At 37.4% G+C, this 17,678-nt stretch overlaps 2 protein-coding genes across 4 annotated transcripts in view; both read right to left on the reverse strand.

Moving 5' to 3' along the window:
- Window positions 1–69: 69 nt before the first annotated feature.
- On the reverse strand, window positions 70–10,175 carry LOC306854389 (PHD finger protein 12-like). Its single transcript, XM_079392344.1, has 15 exons — window positions 8,915–10,175; window positions 8,141–8,319; window positions 6,321–6,393; window positions 4,910–5,327; window positions 4,698–4,818; window positions 4,210–4,342; window positions 3,825–3,989; window positions 3,471–3,617; window positions 2,885–3,365; window positions 2,043–2,150; window positions 1,775–1,933; window positions 1,587–1,685; window positions 1,433–1,515; window positions 1,172–1,310; window positions 70–1,091 (listed from the first exon to the last, which is right to left on the reverse strand). The coding sequence occupies exons 1-15, from the start codon at window positions 8,978–8,980 to the stop codon at window positions 727–729; spliced, it is 2,736 nt and encodes a 911-aa protein (XP_079248470.1). The 5' UTR covers window positions 8,981–10,175; the 3' UTR covers window positions 70–726.
- A 1,724-nt stretch (window positions 10,176–11,899) lies between these two features.
- LOC306854327 (seizure protein 6-like) overlaps window positions 11,900–17,678 on the reverse strand; it is a gene marked incomplete at its 5' end in the record, with an annotated part of 225,332 nt that continues 219,553 nt past the window's right edge. For 2 of the 3 annotated variants that reach the window (XM_079392237.1, XM_079392239.1), the window contains 6 exons: window positions 11,905–12,190; window positions 14,558–14,657; window positions 15,002–15,110; window positions 15,203–15,241; window positions 15,439–15,633; window positions 16,906–17,097. In XM_079392237.1, coding sequence (XP_079248363.1) covers window positions 12,161–12,190; window positions 14,558–14,657; window positions 15,002–15,110; window positions 15,203–15,241; window positions 15,439–15,633; window positions 16,906–17,097 — 665 coding nt within the window. In that variant the 3' untranslated portion in view covers window positions 11,905–12,160. Of the gene's footprint in view, window positions 12,191–14,544; window positions 14,658–15,001; window positions 15,111–15,202; window positions 15,242–15,438; window positions 15,634–16,905; window positions 17,098–17,678 lie in introns of all 3 variants that reach the window. The other variant, XM_079392238.1, reaches the window with a different exon arrangement.

Below are 17,678 nucleotides of genomic sequence, written 5' to 3' on the forward strand. Positions count from 1 at the left end.
TACAGATTTGAGGATGAGTAAAGTCACAATTTTCTTTTCTAGTTAAATTATAAACAAAAATCATGAAATGGTCTGTTATTTAAAAATCTTTATATATTTACAATGTAATGGCATACATGTCAGACATTTGCTTGCTGACAAAATGACATGTTCATGACCAAAAGGGACAATTTTAGTTGAACAACTAGCTTTATACACAAATGAACTTCACAACTAAGGCTGTAGAGGCTCTAACACTACAGAGAAATGGACAGTTCCAGAAGAAACCAGAACGCTCATTGATACTGCTAATAAATCCTACAAAGGTATTTGCACATGTATGCACTTCTGCATATAGTTACCTAGTGTGCAAAAACTGCAGAAAAATAAAAATTAATTTTTATAACAAAATAAAATATTTTGGAGTAAATATACTGTTCAAAAGAGTACATAAAATCCCCTTGCACTGACACAAAGTATACAGGGTGTGGTGTCAATAAGTGAGTTTTAGGGAAGAAAAAAAAAAAAAAAAAAAAAAAAAAAAAAAAAAAAAAAAATCGAATGGCTGCTTCTCAGTCAAAAGGTTTTGCATAAAAAAAAGATAGAAATGTAATGTGCAAACACTTTGTCCGTAAAACCCTGCCCCCAAAATACCTCCATACAAATGAATGAATTAACCGCTTTATCAAAGTTCCTAAATTCCAAATTGCATTTACGGTCCATTGTATTTTTAAAGGAGAGGAGGGGTTATGATACAGACTTGGACTGTAGCACTGGCATTTGGTGGAGTTTGGGAGTCTGTACATCAACCGCTTCAGTCTCTTCTTGGCTAACGCTGGTGGACGTCTGCTCTTTTTTGGGTTGGTTGCTAGCAAACTCTGTGATGCTGAACAGGAACTGCATGCAGCCCACTTTGATGCAGCTGCTGTGGTGGAGCAATGCAGTGCCCTCCCAGCCGGCTCCGCTGCCCCCTATCAGGCTGGAGCTGCTGGCTTTACAGTTGCAGGGTGATTTGGGTCCTCCTTGAGCCTGGCTGCTCATCACACCACCCGAGGGCATCAGCACCGTCACCGCACACATCTCACCAAGCAGTTTCCTTGACCTGTTAACTCCTGTGGATTTACCAAACCAGATACAATTTTTACTAAAATCGTGTCACGCATTACAAAAACAAGATATGGGAGATACTCACTGATGCTGCTTTGTACTTTGGACGTGAGCCCACTGGGTGAAGTGATGTTTGGTTTGTCGGAGAAGTCACATGAGTAAAGCACGTTATCTACAGTCGTCCCATGCTCACTGTAGTTCAGTAGCTCATAATGCTTCGTGTTCTAAGAGAAATTAAATTACATTTAGAAGCATTCATCTCTCTTGACATGTTAAATCTGGACAATTAAATTAAAATGAGCTTCCCAAGAGCCTTTAATAAGGCATAATTATGGATAACACTCACTTCATCATAAAAGATGCAGGCATGTTTCCCAGAAACATAATTGCAATGACCGTAGTTTGTAAGGCACACATCCATTTCAGCACCTGAAACAAAGCAAAAATCTCAATGTATCTTATTCAAAACAATGCAAACGCAATGTTGTAGCAAACCGTACCTGTTCCTATGTACAGAGTCCTATAGCACATGTTGATAGCTGCCCCTTTTCCTGTTAAAGGACACAGTACTGCTCGAGCTTGTACGTCACTTTTTTGTGCTGCAAAAAGCAAAGACTTGCTATAGTCATAAGACTGGAGGGGGCAACACCACAGGCCTCAATGTGATGTGAAAGGTGAGTTTTATTACCGTCTGCAAGAGGGGAAGGTTTAGGGAGAGAGGCAGTGATGGCTGGAGAAATCCCACATTTGTTTGAGGGTTGAAGTGATTTGGGAGACAACAGCTGTTGGATCCTCTGCCAAGCCAGGAGTCTGATAAACTCCTCATCCAGCTCATTCATGTCCACTTCTACAACACAAAGAATTTCATTCCTCAGAACCAATGCAAGATTATAATTTCTACTGGGCAATGAATGGTTTCATTTAAAAATCATGTCTGGCTGAAGTAGATCTCTTACCTTTATCGCCTTGAACCACATTCTTGATGTAGCTGTATAAGCTGCCTATAGAGGACGGGAGCACCGAGCCTTTCCCAGCAGGCATTATATCTGCGCTTACTTTGTTCTCTGAAAAACAAGACATAAAAATTCTACTTTGTGGACTGAAAAATCAACAAACTAAAAAACAAAACAGAAAAAAAACATTAGGGTTTGGATTTGCAAATGCTTGCACATTTTCCACAAAATGACTCAATGTTTAACAATTCTTTTAATAATTTTGAGAAGAAAAAAAAAGACTATTTGGAAAAATGTATTTTGTATTTCTATTGTTTTTTCTTTTCTATCGTATTTACCCAACAGCCTTGTCAAATGCTAATAAAATTTTAGACTACAGTACAGAAAAAAAAAAAAAAAAAACCTTTTAAAGATTTATGGTCAGTAAAACTTTAATAAATTAATACATTTATTCAGTAAGGATGTGTTAATTAAACAACATTTATAATGTTACCTAAATACACTGTTCTTTTGAACTTTCTAGTCGAATAATCCTGAAAGAAACAACACTGATAATAATGTTTCTTGATAATGTTCAATATGTTTCTTGAGCACCAAATCAGCATATTAAATGATTTCTGAAGATTTTATTTTTTTTAATTACTTTTTGGATCAAATATGTGCAGCATTGGTTAGCAAAAGAGACTTGACTTAATTCCTGTGCAGTATATATTAAAAGAGTTATTGCCCGTTTGTCTGTGGGGAAACAAGGATGATGGTGATTCTTAATCTTAGAGCACAGCTGAAGGAAAATGAGGTATGATGTACAGAGAGTATGATGTATAGAGTGATGAAGGCTCAAATACCTTTAATTTGAGATGACAAGCTGCTGTTCAGAACTGAAGAGGAGTTCCCTACAGCTGAGTTGTGATGATGGGCGGGCGAGTCTGAAGTACGGCTGGTAGATGGAGTATCTCTCTGCATACAGGAGCTTAGGGGACTGCTCTCAGTCTTTACGTCTACATGGTTGAGCAGAACACATGGTTCTGAGAGTGCTGGAGTTTGTAGTCTAGAGGGGCTGCTGGGCCTGTCACATATCACTGGCCCATTCACTCCCGTGCCCTTCTCCGCAGACTGTTCAGCTGCAGCACAGGGCAGCACAGGGGCCCCCTGGGGGCCAACTTGTGTACCTCTAGGCTGAGAGCTGAGGTCCTGCATCTCTGTAGATTCCTGTGTCTTCATGTCTGACAGATCAGTCTGCTCCGAGTCCTGGAGGGAGGATGACATCTGCTTAGCAGATAAATGTTTCATAATACTGCACTGAAGTGCAATGACGTGACGTAGCCACTGTGGAAAGGAAAAAAAGATACAATGATACAAATTACTTTTGCACTCGTATTTATACTACAGCATGTAATTTTGTTATACAATCACTTTCTACAGTGCATTTACCTCCTCTTGCTCCCCTTCGCTGGTTAAACGTTGAGAAGAACATTCTTGTTCCATGAAACTGTTCGTGACCAGCTGTCCACTGCGAAGACCCACTTGATCCACCAGCAAAGGGGGATTTTGGTAGTGACTTTTAATGGCATTGGGGACCTTAAAACAAAGTAACAAAAACTCAAAGCTGCTATATACTTGCAAAGTGATTTTCCCCAATAATCTGAAGACTGGATAAGGATTTTATAAAAATAAGTTTATAGAAAAATCACACTCACAGGAGTAATCTTTAGCCAAAGAAATTTTCAACTGAGCATAAATAAAACAAATCAAAAAATAATAATGTGCTGCTCAATGAGTCTCCACCTTCAATGTCTTTTTCTTGATGTGGCGAACACCTCTGCGATTGGGATGGTGTTGGCGGTGAACCCAGCGCAGGAAGTTCACTTTGACTGCATGTTGGGACAATCGGTCCTGGAACTGATCGAAGAGCTGGCAACGTGTGCTGAGGGTCACGTTATTTTGGTTTAGCTAGAATGGAAATAAGCAACTTTTTCATTTATCAGTCCACAATATCATGAGTGAAACAAAATCAAAATCAGAAGACAAAATGAGCTTGATGAAATATTACTACTTAAAAGACAAATATTACACAAACTCAACAGAGAAAGAAAACTATTATTACTAGTGCCATGTTTCATGTTAAACATCCCTAACATGAACAACAAGTGATCAGAGACAAAACACTAACCACCATGTGCTCTGCGTGGTTGGGACACATCCATCTCCCAGTGGGCATGGCAGTGAGAGGGGGGTCCAGGCAGTCCATGTGGAATAGGAGAGCACAGTAATCACACTGGATCAGAGGAGCCACCCTGCAGCTCCTATGGAGCAAGGAGAGAGAGGAAATTGATGCACTGTGCAACAATACTATCAACAATCAATGTCCATTAGGGATGCAAGGACATTAAAATTCTGGCACAATGTTATTTTAATATTATTTATATATTATAGAGAGAATATACTTATAAACATAACTTTATCAGTATAACTGTGCATAATTTTCCTGTGAATCATCCATTTATATTTACCCCAGACCTTGTTTTACTTATATACTGAAAAACTGAAAAATCCCATAGGAAAATCTCCCTCATATATATATATATATATATACACACTCTATATCAGCCAACAATTAACATGGTGCTGTCAGGGTCTGTAATGTTTCTGGGCTCTTACTTGCCACAGGTAAAGCACACTTTCACTGGCAGAGGGACCAGCCCGCTGGGATCCAGCTCATGTTGTGGCCTCTTTACATTCTTGCCTATTGCCTCCTCTTTCCTTCTGCGCTTACTGCTGCCTGTAGATACACACACACACATACAGTTCAACTATAAAAACACACAAAGCACACTTTAACCACTTAGCACAATAGTGTGGGCGAGGCTCACCTGGCAGTGAAGTGGTGCACGTAAGCTCACTGGGCAGCTGAAACTGCGTGGGGTTTCTCTCCATGGCCGCAGCGATCAGCAGCTGAAAAGGTTTCTTCAGGCGAGGTGTGGCGCTCTCGGACTCAGAGCCCTGCACTTCCTCTTCGACGTCCATCAGGTCCTCATCCATGTCATTGTGTTCTGATGGTGTAGGTGTGTCGGTGGATGCATTTGAAGTGGGCGTACCGGGACGGCTGCTCGTGCGTCGCTCGAGAAGACGGACCTGCGCGACGGCGAGTCTCAGGCCTCCTGATGCGGCAGAGGGCAGCCCGTCCAGACGCAGTGTTCCCAGCTCCAGCTCCGCTGCAGGGGAGGAGGACCGCTTGGATAGCTGCCGCTCCAACGCCCCGTTCACCTGCTCTGACTTCTGCTCATGCTTCTAAAGAAACAGAAAATTACACACTACAGCTCTGTTCCCAAAACTAACCGTTAACATACTGATAAGATACTTTAATATGCACCATTAAAGTATCTCTTACTCTAATAACTAAAAATAATAGCACACACGTTGAGTAAATAAATTATTTGACTAGTTTTATTGATTTTCTAGACACTGAATGAAAAGCAAGTTTGTTTAATAAACATTTCTCTCTCTTTTTTTTCTTCTCTTAAAGTAAAGTAAAGGGTTGCGTCCTTTGTGGAATAGGCATCAATCTTGTGTCTTTTCAGGAAATTAAAGGAATAGTTCACCCAGAATTAAGCATTTATTTATTTATTTCATTACATAAGCTGACAATTTACATTTTTGGATGGACTATCCCTTTAAATGTGAATAGATAAACATTAGACAGCTTAAGTTTTCAAATAGAAGAGAGCAATGGCAAATATAGTCTCGCGTAGCCAAACCTTCAGACTTACGGCAGAAGGTCTGGAATAGATGGCAGCTTTCATTGGCCAAGGCCCGCCCATGAGGCCGTTTCACCGACATGTCAAACAACCAATCACAGTTCGTTTCGTTCAGCGTCACGTTTCGGGGAGTGGAAATGTCGCCACAATAACAGACCGGTGTGTAAAACTCTCAGACGTATTTTAAAGACTCTATGCAGCGAACTTTAAATATTATTTCACATACTTTTGAAAATCCAGCGTTTAGTTGATCCTGATAAGCGCTCGTCGTCACATTTGTAAACACGACAGCTTTCTTCTTTCGTGAGGGGGTTTGGCGTCACGGCCTCTTTGTTTCCAGGCGGAACATTAAAGAACGTGACACACACGTCTCCCGGCAATCCTGTATAATTCAACCAATCCGACGATGACTTCGACACTCCTGAAGTGTTTCCAGATAAGTGTGCCATATGCATCAGACGTTTAGCCAACGTTCCGTGGGCGTGACGTCTGAGGCTGAGACTATGGCAAATACGACTTCACCAACCTTTTTGCGCACACTGCAGCGATGACACATCCAGTCACCAGGGGGCAGCATCTCTCTGCTCAAAGGTGGATTACTGTAAAGAATCAAATTTGTATTTTTTACAAATCCTGATGTGTTTAAAAACAACAATGCTTTACATATTTTAAATTTGAATTCTCTGTAGAATTAAAGATTTTTCATACAGTTAAGGCTTACAGTTTTTGTTCATGTGCTAGATACAAAGAAAACCACAAAGCTGCAATCACACTGAAACCGTCTAAGTCTCACCAAATCTACAAGTTAAAACCGGCTGAACCACAAGGACTTTTTGCAATCATTAGGTTGGATGTTGCAAATCATATTCTACAAAAATGTAAATACAATTTTTTCATCTTTGCCATACAGATATTATAGACTAGCTTAAATAATACGTCTTTTTTTTTGTTGCTGTTTTCGAGATGTATTTACACTGCTTTATGGTTGCTTTTGTCGTTAAGTAACTTGCTGTTTTGTGACATCTGGAGTTCATTTTCTACTCAAAATGACCCATTCATACTAAAACGCTATTCACTGATTGTCACCGTCATTGTGTATCATGTGCCAAGTATTCAGGTCTCTGTGTTCATTCAGTTAGCCACCATTTTGAGTCAACATATTACCTTAAAAAGAATAATGAACTGTCTACTTGCTTACATATGTGATTGTAACTTAACCACACGCTTTATAGACTTATTCTTATATTCTTCAGTGCTATGTTGTTTGAGTAAAGTTTACAATCCGTGACTGAGTGAAATGTACTTGAGTATTGCAGGGCAAACTTAAAATAATTACTCATCAAACTCTACCTGGCCACGTTAAATTTACTTATTTCCTTTGCTAATTTTACATAACTTAGTTTAGTATATTTTACTTAATTCCATATTTAAATTTTACTTAAAAAAATTTGCAAAAACTTGCAAAATAAAAATTAAGTAAAGGAGTTTGCATTAAACAGCCATCAATCGAAGCAGGAGCGAGTCCATCCAAACAAAGCCTATAAGACACTGCTGTGGCTTCAGAATGAGAGAAATATATATATTTTTTTGTTCTTAGGTGCATTAATATTTTACTTCAAGCACAGGCTGTCAGTGTCAAGCAATATAGTGAACAAAAAACTTTTAAATGCCCCATCTAGACATTTGTTGTTGTTGGATGAGGATGTGGTGACGTGCACAAAAAAATGTATGCACTGTTAGCAATCATCAAATCTACATTGATTGTGTGTGATAAGTTTTCAGTGTTAATTTCTACATGGGATAAGCAGCACAATTGCTTTACATTGATAAGAAGAAGAAATGTTTCTTGAGCACCAAATCAGCATATTAGAATGATTTCTGAAGAATCATGTGACACTGAAGACTGGAGTAATTGCTGCTGAAATTTCAGCTTAGCCAAAGTAATAAATTGCATTTTAAAATATATTACAATAAGTTATTTTAAATTCTAATAATACATCACAGTTTTACTGATTTTACCATATAAATATTTAAGTGCAGCCTTTGCGAGCATTATAAACTTTTCAAAAACATTTTTTAAAAATCCTAAAACTTTTGAATGATAATGCATGTTATTTAATGTTTTGTTACCATTTGTTAACTGCAGGTACATAAATACATTTGCTACATAATATAAACTGCATATGGTACTACTAACCACTACAACTAACTTAATGCTTCCAAGACCTCCACAAGTCAACCTCTTAATCCACATCTGCCAACAAGATAACAATCTCTGTGACCTTTAAAAATCAGCAGCATAAGCAGACTTGTACACCCAGACATGAAAACGCATTGCAAACATACCAGCACTGCAGGTGAAAAGCAGCGGGACAGTGATCGCAGCAGAGCAGATCTCCTCCTTCACGGCAGCTATCGCAGGTGTCATGGTTCGTGGCTCGGCCTCCTCTTCTGGTCTCCCTCTCTGGTTTGCGTCTCTTCTCTCCATCCTCAGAGCGTGGAGGTGCGAGCAGCTGTTGAATTTGCTGGAACAGATTGGCAAATATATTTTAAGCATGCATGTAGTCAAACAAAGATCCCCTGGCCCTGACAGATGTCAATGGAGAGTTGCTTCACACATTCAACTGGTGTTACGAACCTTACCACTGCACATTTTTGGATATTATTATACTAATCTGAGACACACACAATGCAGATTTTGGATTGAAATTAAGGGTGACATTAGAGAGACCCCCAAATTGTGCAGTCCAGGGGGGTCTCAAGGACCACTACATTCAATTATAAGGTCACTAAACTTTTTTCCTTGTCAAATCAGATCTATCTGCATATATATATATATATATATATATATATATATATATATACACATACATACATACATACACACACACACATATATATACACATACACACACAATTTTGTTCTCGTTTCTACTTTAAAGACAGGCAATTTCTGCACCAGGCGAGCTCTGGATAAACTCGCCAAAGCAAATGTCCCCAAACGACTGATTTCCATTCTGCAATTTGCTTTTATTATGACTCATTTAATCCCTAATACAGGCATATTTAACTCCCACAAGACAGCGATTCGAGGCACAGCTGAAGGGCAGACAGGCTTACCTCCATTAGGCCCCCAGACGTGTCCAAATCGTACAGAATCTTCGGGGTCTCCATTTTGTCCCACATTCACACTGCTAAAATGTAGCATGAACACACAATCCGACAGCAGTTCTCGCGCTCTCCAAACCCGGTCGGGTCAACGTGCTGTCTTCAAGCCGTTCTGGAAATATTAAACGGGTCGATAATCTAACAAGACAGCGGACTGGCTGCTCGATGTTCGGCTAGCTAGCAGCTATCAACAAACAAAAGCACAGAGCTCCCCAGATGTCTGGTGCTAAACGAGAGCTGACGGATCGTTCAAACTCTCGTTTGAGTGCATATATCGTTCCTATTTTGAATGCGAGTTGCTGTCTGGTGCAGTATTGAAGGGTTCCTGTGGGATGTAAAGGCCTAGCTCGCTAGCCTAGCAGCATCCTCTGCTTCAGCAGCAGCCGCCTGCAAAGATGCGTGTAGAAATCCACAGCTGTCTGTCCCCATCGCATACTGACTAAAAAAGCGCTCGCTGTTGCAAAGTAAGTCTGCTGGATTGATTGTCGGCGGTTAGGTCCTCATGTGCAGAAACACTCGTGGATGGCGCTCAGATGACAGCAGTGAAGAGCAAAGGTGTTGTTATGAAAAGCCATTGCTAGTAGCTATGCTAACTGGCTGGCGTTGCCCTCCTCTGAACGACTTCAGCGGGGTTGGAATGAAGTCTGCGCATGCGTACTGATACGCAGAGGGGAACGGCTCCTCCTAGCGTTAGTCTGACAGAACAACACAAACTCTCCAAGCCTGCAGGCCATGTTTTTTTCTAAAGCACAGCGAGAAGTATTACAGAAAGGCAATAGTTTGTGAAGAACAACTAAAACAGCACAATCTGATGGAATATCATTTTTAATTGAAGATATGCTATGACAATGTTGTGGAAAATAATTATAGTACAGTACAACGAGGTAAAAATATATCATTTTGGACCATGATAACCCTTAAGTCCCGTGCAACTTTTAAGACAGATCCCTTTTGTGAGAGCTTTACTGAATCCCTCGAAACTTAAATGCATAAAAATAAAATAAAAAAACTCAAATCACACTGTTTTATTTACTTGTAATGTCTGTTACAGCACTTATCATATTACTTAACTGCTCATGCTGTATTCTTCATTATTAAGTTGCTTTGGATAATTTAATATGATTGTAACGTCTGTAACTATATCAGAGTTATTGATGTTGCTCTGAACAAACGTACTGGAGTTCCTTGACTTCCAATAAACGTTGTTTCTTAGGTTCCCAAACTCTGTTGTTTAGTTGGAGACAGTGAAACACTGAAACATACACTCATGATGCAAGTCTGTCATGTGACCAATTGTGATGTTTTTGGCAGCTTTTGCTTGTTACGTTGAAATGACAATATTTCAATCAATACAGACAACATTCATATGGGGACCAAGTACATAACTGTTTTAGATGATCCATATCATTGATATTAACAGACAGTGTGAAAAATGATGAACAAATATCTATTCTATAATAGATAAACCTCATATATACATACATTTAAGCCATATCTAATACAAATTTTATGTACATTCTTAGATATTTATATATTAAGAGTGTCTGCTGAAAGAGTACAGTCAGTTGTTATTTTGTTCCATAATATGTATAAAAACATACAAAAATAAACGCAAACCAAAAAATCAGAGCCAATTGATCAGTGAAGGAGGGATGATTTACAAGAACTTTCTGTACATAGATTTTTACTTTTGGCTAAATCAACCAAAGCTGAAATTTAACACAGATAAAGATTACTTCCCCAGCAGTCCTTTGTTTGACTGTACACGCAGGCAAGTTATAAGTAAGGTTAACATAAAGGCTTGAGTCCATCCCAATGAAACAGGGACCCACTTCACATTACTGTACACAAGATGTACCAGTTTCCATGCAAAATACTACACTTCATGAAACTGGTAGATGTTATTTGAAGGTTTATGATCACAGCTTTTGTAAGTAACACATTTCATTTTCATGGAGTGGAAAACTAAATAATAATAAAAACTGTAAACCATGCATGGGTTTAATTGTTCAATGGTTAGGAGTTGTACATAATTGTTTAAAATAATGTTTATTTTTCCCAGTATGGAGTTCAGGTGTGAAATGTTATGATTACATTTGTGACTAGTTCATTTGGATAAGAACTCCAGATACGCTAACAGTTTGAAATCTGTCAGATTAAAAAAAATAAAAAAATAAAGAGATTTATTGAGAACGGATGTATTAAACAGCTCAAAAGTAACCGTAAATACTTTCACATTGTTGAAAAAATTTATTGCAAATAAATGCTGTTCTTTTGAACATTCTATTCATCAAATTATCAAGCTTTCTACAATATATGAGCAGCACAACTGCATTGAAAATAATAAGAAAGAAAGTTTCTTGAGTATCTGATCAGCACATGAGAATGATTTCTGAAGGATCATGTGACACTAAAGACTGGAGTAACGATGCTGAAAATTCAGCTTTACCGTCACAGGAATACATTAAATGTTAAAATCTATTCAAATAGAAAACACAATAATATTTTACAATATTATTGTTTTTAATGTATTTTTTTTTTTAAATCATAAAAATAAAATAATAATAAATGCAGTCTTGGTAAGCATTAAAAGTCTTCTTTTAAAAACATTTAAAAAATCTTACAGACTCCAAACTTTTAAACGGTAGTTTATGTCATTGCTATGGAAACCCATTTCTGCCTGAAAATTACCAGGTAATTGTAACTTTATGTCAATGTGAAGTTATATCCTTAACCCTAACTATTTCCTGTACTTGTGATTTATTTAAATCTCACAATGTAACTTTAAATGTGAATTTTTTAGCGAGGGGGAAGGAGGGGTTGTGAGTCCAAAAGTGCGACACTTAAAAACAAATGAATAAATCTGTTTGGAGAGACATCAATCACCTAAATAACATGGACTCCCCTATTATCAGTCTTTTTTTTTTTTTATTTCTTAATTTGGGTCAATTACGAGTAAAAACTGTACAAGTAATTCTGCTAGGCCATGGCTATTGAAGCTCTACAAAAATAATATCATGTTGTCCACACTCATCACTCGCGGAAGTCCTCAGAAGCAAGGTGATATTTACAGCAGATGGGAAAAGATGAGAAGGCAGGTGAGATGAAGAGCAGAGTTGGCTACACAAGATGTGAAAGGAACTGAGAGATCTTCCACAAGGCAGAGAAAGGCTTGCGGTCCTCCATGCTAAAACAAGCTTAAATGGAGACTTCATATTCTCTCGTATCCTGCGGAACAAACAAACAAAAACACGTAAAATATAGTACACTTAACATTTATATGCATATATATCATTTCATTTTGTGAGGGGTAGCAAAACCAATGCTGGCTGCAAACACAATATGAAAGACAGATGCTAAAGATGGAGACTCCCTACACTGTAGTTCAAACCTTCTCGGCCTTGTCCATGTGATGCTATTCCATTGATCAACTCTCCTTACAGGCTCTTTCTTTACAACAGAATCCTAGAAAGTACCTCTGGTGACTGCTTTGAATCATAGGTCTCTGTACAAATAAAAAATACCATGCAACTTAAGCATGAAAAAACCTAAAAATAATAATCAACAATGGAAACATAATGGAAGTTTGAGGAAAAACTATTAGGCTACTTTGCTGGGAAATCAATGTGTGATTTATGAAGTGATATTGTGATGTTTTCACAAATAAACACAATGCAGATTTTTAAATGAGCATTTAAAAGCCTTCTGACGTTTATGAAAAACAAACAGCATGCTAAATCAATAATGCGTATAACAAACTTTTATAATCCTGAAATTAAATATCCAAAATGTAATATTGATCGGCTATGCTTTTTGTAATCGCAGTCTTTTGTAAACCCAGACTTGTCATGTCTTTCTTCACACCTGAGAGAGATGCTTGTGTTTGCATCATCTTCACATAATGCTAGTACAGCACTTCTGGGCATTCGTGCAAGAAGAACCAGCACACATACATGCACAAGCACATACAGCACACAGACACTCATCTGTCCAACCACACACACACTTACATACAGTCAAACATAGACTTTGCTCTGGGGGCCAGAAACTGTTATCGAGCGATTTAGTATATGCAGGGAGAGAGTGCTGCTGTCACTGTGTTATGAGTGCTACACTACACAGAGAGAGAGATCTGGAGGGACACTAGCACAGTACATAAGAGGTGCGAATAACCTGCAGTGTGTAACGCATACTTGACGCAGGAGGCTGGGGGAAAAGAGCATGTATCATTGTAAAAGTATTGACAGTCAAAATCTCACCTCATTGTTCTTCAAGGATGCAGATAGTGAGAGAGGAAATAAAGTGCCAATGTAAGTGACTGAGAAAGTTCATGCATGTCAAAATGCATTGAATAATTTTTTATCTGAATTAAAGCAATAGTTCACCTAAAAAAATTAAAATTCTGTCATTAATTACTCACTCTGATGTCATTCCAAACCTGCATGACTTTTTAATTTAGGATTGGTAAGATTTGTTTTTCTTTTTCCTTTTCTCTTATGCTCACAAAGACTGCATTGATTTATCAAGAATAGAGTAAAAAAAATAACATTGTGATATATTGCAATTTAAAACAACGGTTTTGTATTTGAACGCTGATTTGCTACTCGAGAAACTTTTCTAATTAAAAGCGCTGAAAAAGCTCTCGGATTTCATCAAAAAAATCTAAATTTGTGTTCCAAAGATGAACAGCGGTTTTGAGGGTTTGGAGCAACAAGAGGGGGAGCAATTAATTAATCTTTCGCAACATTATAAAAGTCTTTACTATCACTTTTGATCAATTTAATGCATCCTTGATGAATAAAAGTATTACGTTCCTAAAAAAAATCTTACTGAACCCAACATTTTGAATGGGGTTGTAGATGAAAACAAAAGAGACTTTTCACTTTTCTCTCTTTTGACACTATTGGAGAGTATATTGTCATAATACCTGTATTACAGAGCCATACAAACTAGTTTTACGATGCCTTTTATGATACCTTATAATCCTTTAACAGTATTTTATTTTTTTAATTCAACAGCAATGGTCCCCTTCCATTTGGGAGATTGTGCTAAATGTCTCTCCCTTTTGTGCTCCACAGAAGAAAGAAAAAGTCACACATGGGTTCGGAGTGACATGAAAGTAAGTAAATGATGATAGAATTTTAATCTGAACGTGAAATACCTTTTTTAGCTGAATGAATGTGAATACAATGAACAATGAGAGCAGGTGAAGCAGAGGTGGCTGGTGATATACTAAAAGACTACACAATAATAAGGTTAAATGTGTCACTTCCTCTGGTGTTCTGGCCCAGTAATAAAATTGTGTGATCGCTAATGATGAAATGATGAGGGTGTGGCTCCGTGCGCCACTTCATTTCAACTCCAGAATGGCACTTTACAGCTAATTAGATAACAGAAATGAACCCACAATATGGCAACGCAGATGGCGTTCAAAGTGCAGATGTGCACCTGTAAGACTGAACACATGAGTACCTCTCAGTCTTGCCATGAAATATCACTACAAATTGATATGATGGGTGGGAATATGTTTCTATTACAAGTGAGGAGGTAGTTGTAGATGAATGTAGGCTGTTGGTGAGCACATGCTTTACTTACTGCAGTCTCGTAGATGGAGTTTTCAAAAGGTGACTCTCCTCTGATGTGATTGTATTGTGGTGATGTGGACATGGAGAGACGTAGAGACTTGCCTTGCACTCTGAGAACAAACATATGACAACAAATCATTTGACTTGCAATGGTCTGACCCACAGGACCCATTTGAACTAAACTATAACCAGAATTGGCCACAAACAACGTACAAATTTCAACCACATGGAATCTGTAAACAAATTATATTTAATGTCTTCTCACAACTAACGTTATTTAACTGTAAAAGCAGTAATATTGTAAATATTATTACAATTTAAAATAACACTATTATTATCAATGTTGAAAGCAAGAACGTTCAATATTTATCAAAAATACAAATGTTGATGCATCCACGGTAAATAAAATATGAATTTATTTAAAAACAAAACAAAACAAACAAAAAAAGCTTACCTTGAAAAGTAGAAATATATTGACATGATGATAATTATGATTACGGCCACTGGGATAAAAATGGAGACAGCCACACTGGCGCCCTCCATTCTGAAGTCTGCACTGGCCACTGATTTGAGACAAAGTATAGCAAATACATAAAATTATTTAAGCTATATACCGGTAAAGACAAATTTATGTGCATTTCTAAGATGTTCTTACCATCGAGTCTGCGTTCATCTATGTACTCCAGTGTTGCCGCTGGGAAAAAAGTGAGAGCTTTTAACAAATGAGAAAATGTTGCTTGTCATACCAATAATTCAAAACAAACACTCCCTACCCAGAAGAGAAACAACATATCAATAAATAAACATCCACTGCAGACAGGAAAGAGACCTTATGTGAATGATATAGTATGCAGATCACACATCATGAACACTGCAAAACACACAGACTACCTTTGCACAGCGGGGGTGGATGGCTCCATTTGGAAGGATGCCCAGGGACACAGCGGAGAACAGGCTCACCCTGGAGCTCATACCCACTCATGCAGGAGAAGCGCACAGTTTCTCCAGCCTGATACACATGCTTCTCTGAGCTCTGAATGGTATAGGGAGGAGTGCCGGGGTTCCTACACGGCTCATACGAATCAGCTATATAACACAGATATACACACATCTATAAATATGGATTAGGTAATTGTATACTAACTACTTCTGAGAATAAAATGAAAACAAAGCAACGCAAAGCAAAGCAAAAAAAAAAAAAAAGAAAACAAATACAGATTAGTTAGTTCTAAACTACTACTTTCTTTAAGCAGAATGGGACATTGTAAAGTAAAGAAAACAAAACTATGCAAAAAAACAAACAAAAACAAAACAAATTGTTGTTAGTTCTACACTACTACGTCTGTAAATAGAATGAGGACTGGTAAACAAAAAATAAATAAAACAAAAGCCAACCAACCAAACAAACAAAACTAATAGAGATTAGCTAGTTTATTATTTACTTTAAATAGAAGTAGACTTTGTAAACAAAAGAAAAGAAAACAAAAACAACCAAAAAAGAACAGATAATAAAAGGAAAATATGGATTTGTTTGTTATGAAATATTACTTTTTACACACGTTCACAAATATGGATTAGGTAATTCTATACTAACTACTTCTGAAAATAGAATAAAACAAAACAAAACAAAACAAAACACTACTACTACTTAAACTACTACTTTCTTTAAAAATCCCCCCATATGATTGTAAAGCACTTTGGGTTTACAGCAATACACAATAAAGCACTATATAAATGCCTCATTCATTCATTCATTCATTCATTTAAACAGAATGAGTCTTTGCAACCAAAACCAAAACAAAACGAAACAAAAACCACCCAATCAAAAACAAACAAACAAACAAGCAAACAACTAATACTGATTAGTTAGCTTAAAACTATTTCCTTTAAATAGAATTAAAAAGCCTTTGTAAACAAAAGAGAAGCAAACAAAACCAAGCAAAAATGAAAGAAAAGAAAACAAATATGGAACTATTACTTTTGTAAACAGAATGAAACATTGAAAACAAAACAAATAAACTAAGCGCAAAACAAGCATGGATTAGTTAGTGATATACTACTGCTTTTGAGAATAGAATGAAGCCTTGTCATCAAAAGAAACACCCCCCCCACACTTTTGTCTGTAAATAGAATGAACAAATTTTGGGGAAAAAAGTACAATACAATAAACATTATTAAATGTGCACTCTGTGGGGTTTTCTTAATGTTTCAATGCTTGTACTGTAAACTATAATGTAAAGACTTGATTACAAGTTTAAATCACAAATCATTTTATACAGTTAACACCCCTATGTGTATGCATCTGCAGGTGTATATTTGGAATAGGTGTATTATTTGTGAATAAAATCATGTTCTCACGAATGCACTTGGGCAGTTTCTCGCTCCATTTGGGGCCGGTGGAGTCACGGTGGTAGCAGGAGAGCAGGCTGTTTCCAGACAGCGAGTAGCCTTTGTTACAGATGTACTGGACAGTAGAGCCCACGATGAGACGCGGGCCTGACATCACCCTGCGACTGTGCTCCACTGTGCCTGGGTCTGGGCATGACAAGACTGGCAAAAAATAGCATCAGAGTTTATTGTTTATATTGAAACAATATTGCAGCTTTCTTTACTTGAGTTTGGAGTTTGGTACATGCAGTACTGTATACCATAGATCTATGACACATGATTTTGTATATCAATAATGATTATTTTAATAGTTTTGTAATGTAAGCATAATACTAAAATATGTAAATAAATTAATATGGCACTATATACATGCTATTATGGCTCACAATTAAAATATTACATTATATATTGCAAAATTCAAGAACCCTAGATTCCTCTTATATTGTAGTTCTCATTTTCACCTGAGTGTGGCACCAATGACTTACATACAAATATTTGTTGAGCAAACAATGCTTTTGGATCAGAATTGTTAACCATTTTACATCTTTTACATATTAGCTCCTTTTTACATTACTATTATGCATTAAAATATCAATATACAATACATTTTATCAGTATGCTTTCTGGTTTCTCTGTTCTTCACATTTCACAACATACTTGTGGTTCCACGAAATCTGAGTGCCAGGGGCCACCGCTCATCTCATCCAGAAAGTATGAGACACGAAGAACATGTGACTTTGATC

The sequence above is a fragment of the Barbus barbus genome, assembly GCF_936440315.1.
Source record: "Barbus barbus genome assembly, chromosome: 34".
NCBI classification, from domain to species: Eukaryota; Metazoa; Chordata; class Actinopteri; order Cypriniformes; family Cyprinidae; genus Barbus; species Barbus barbus.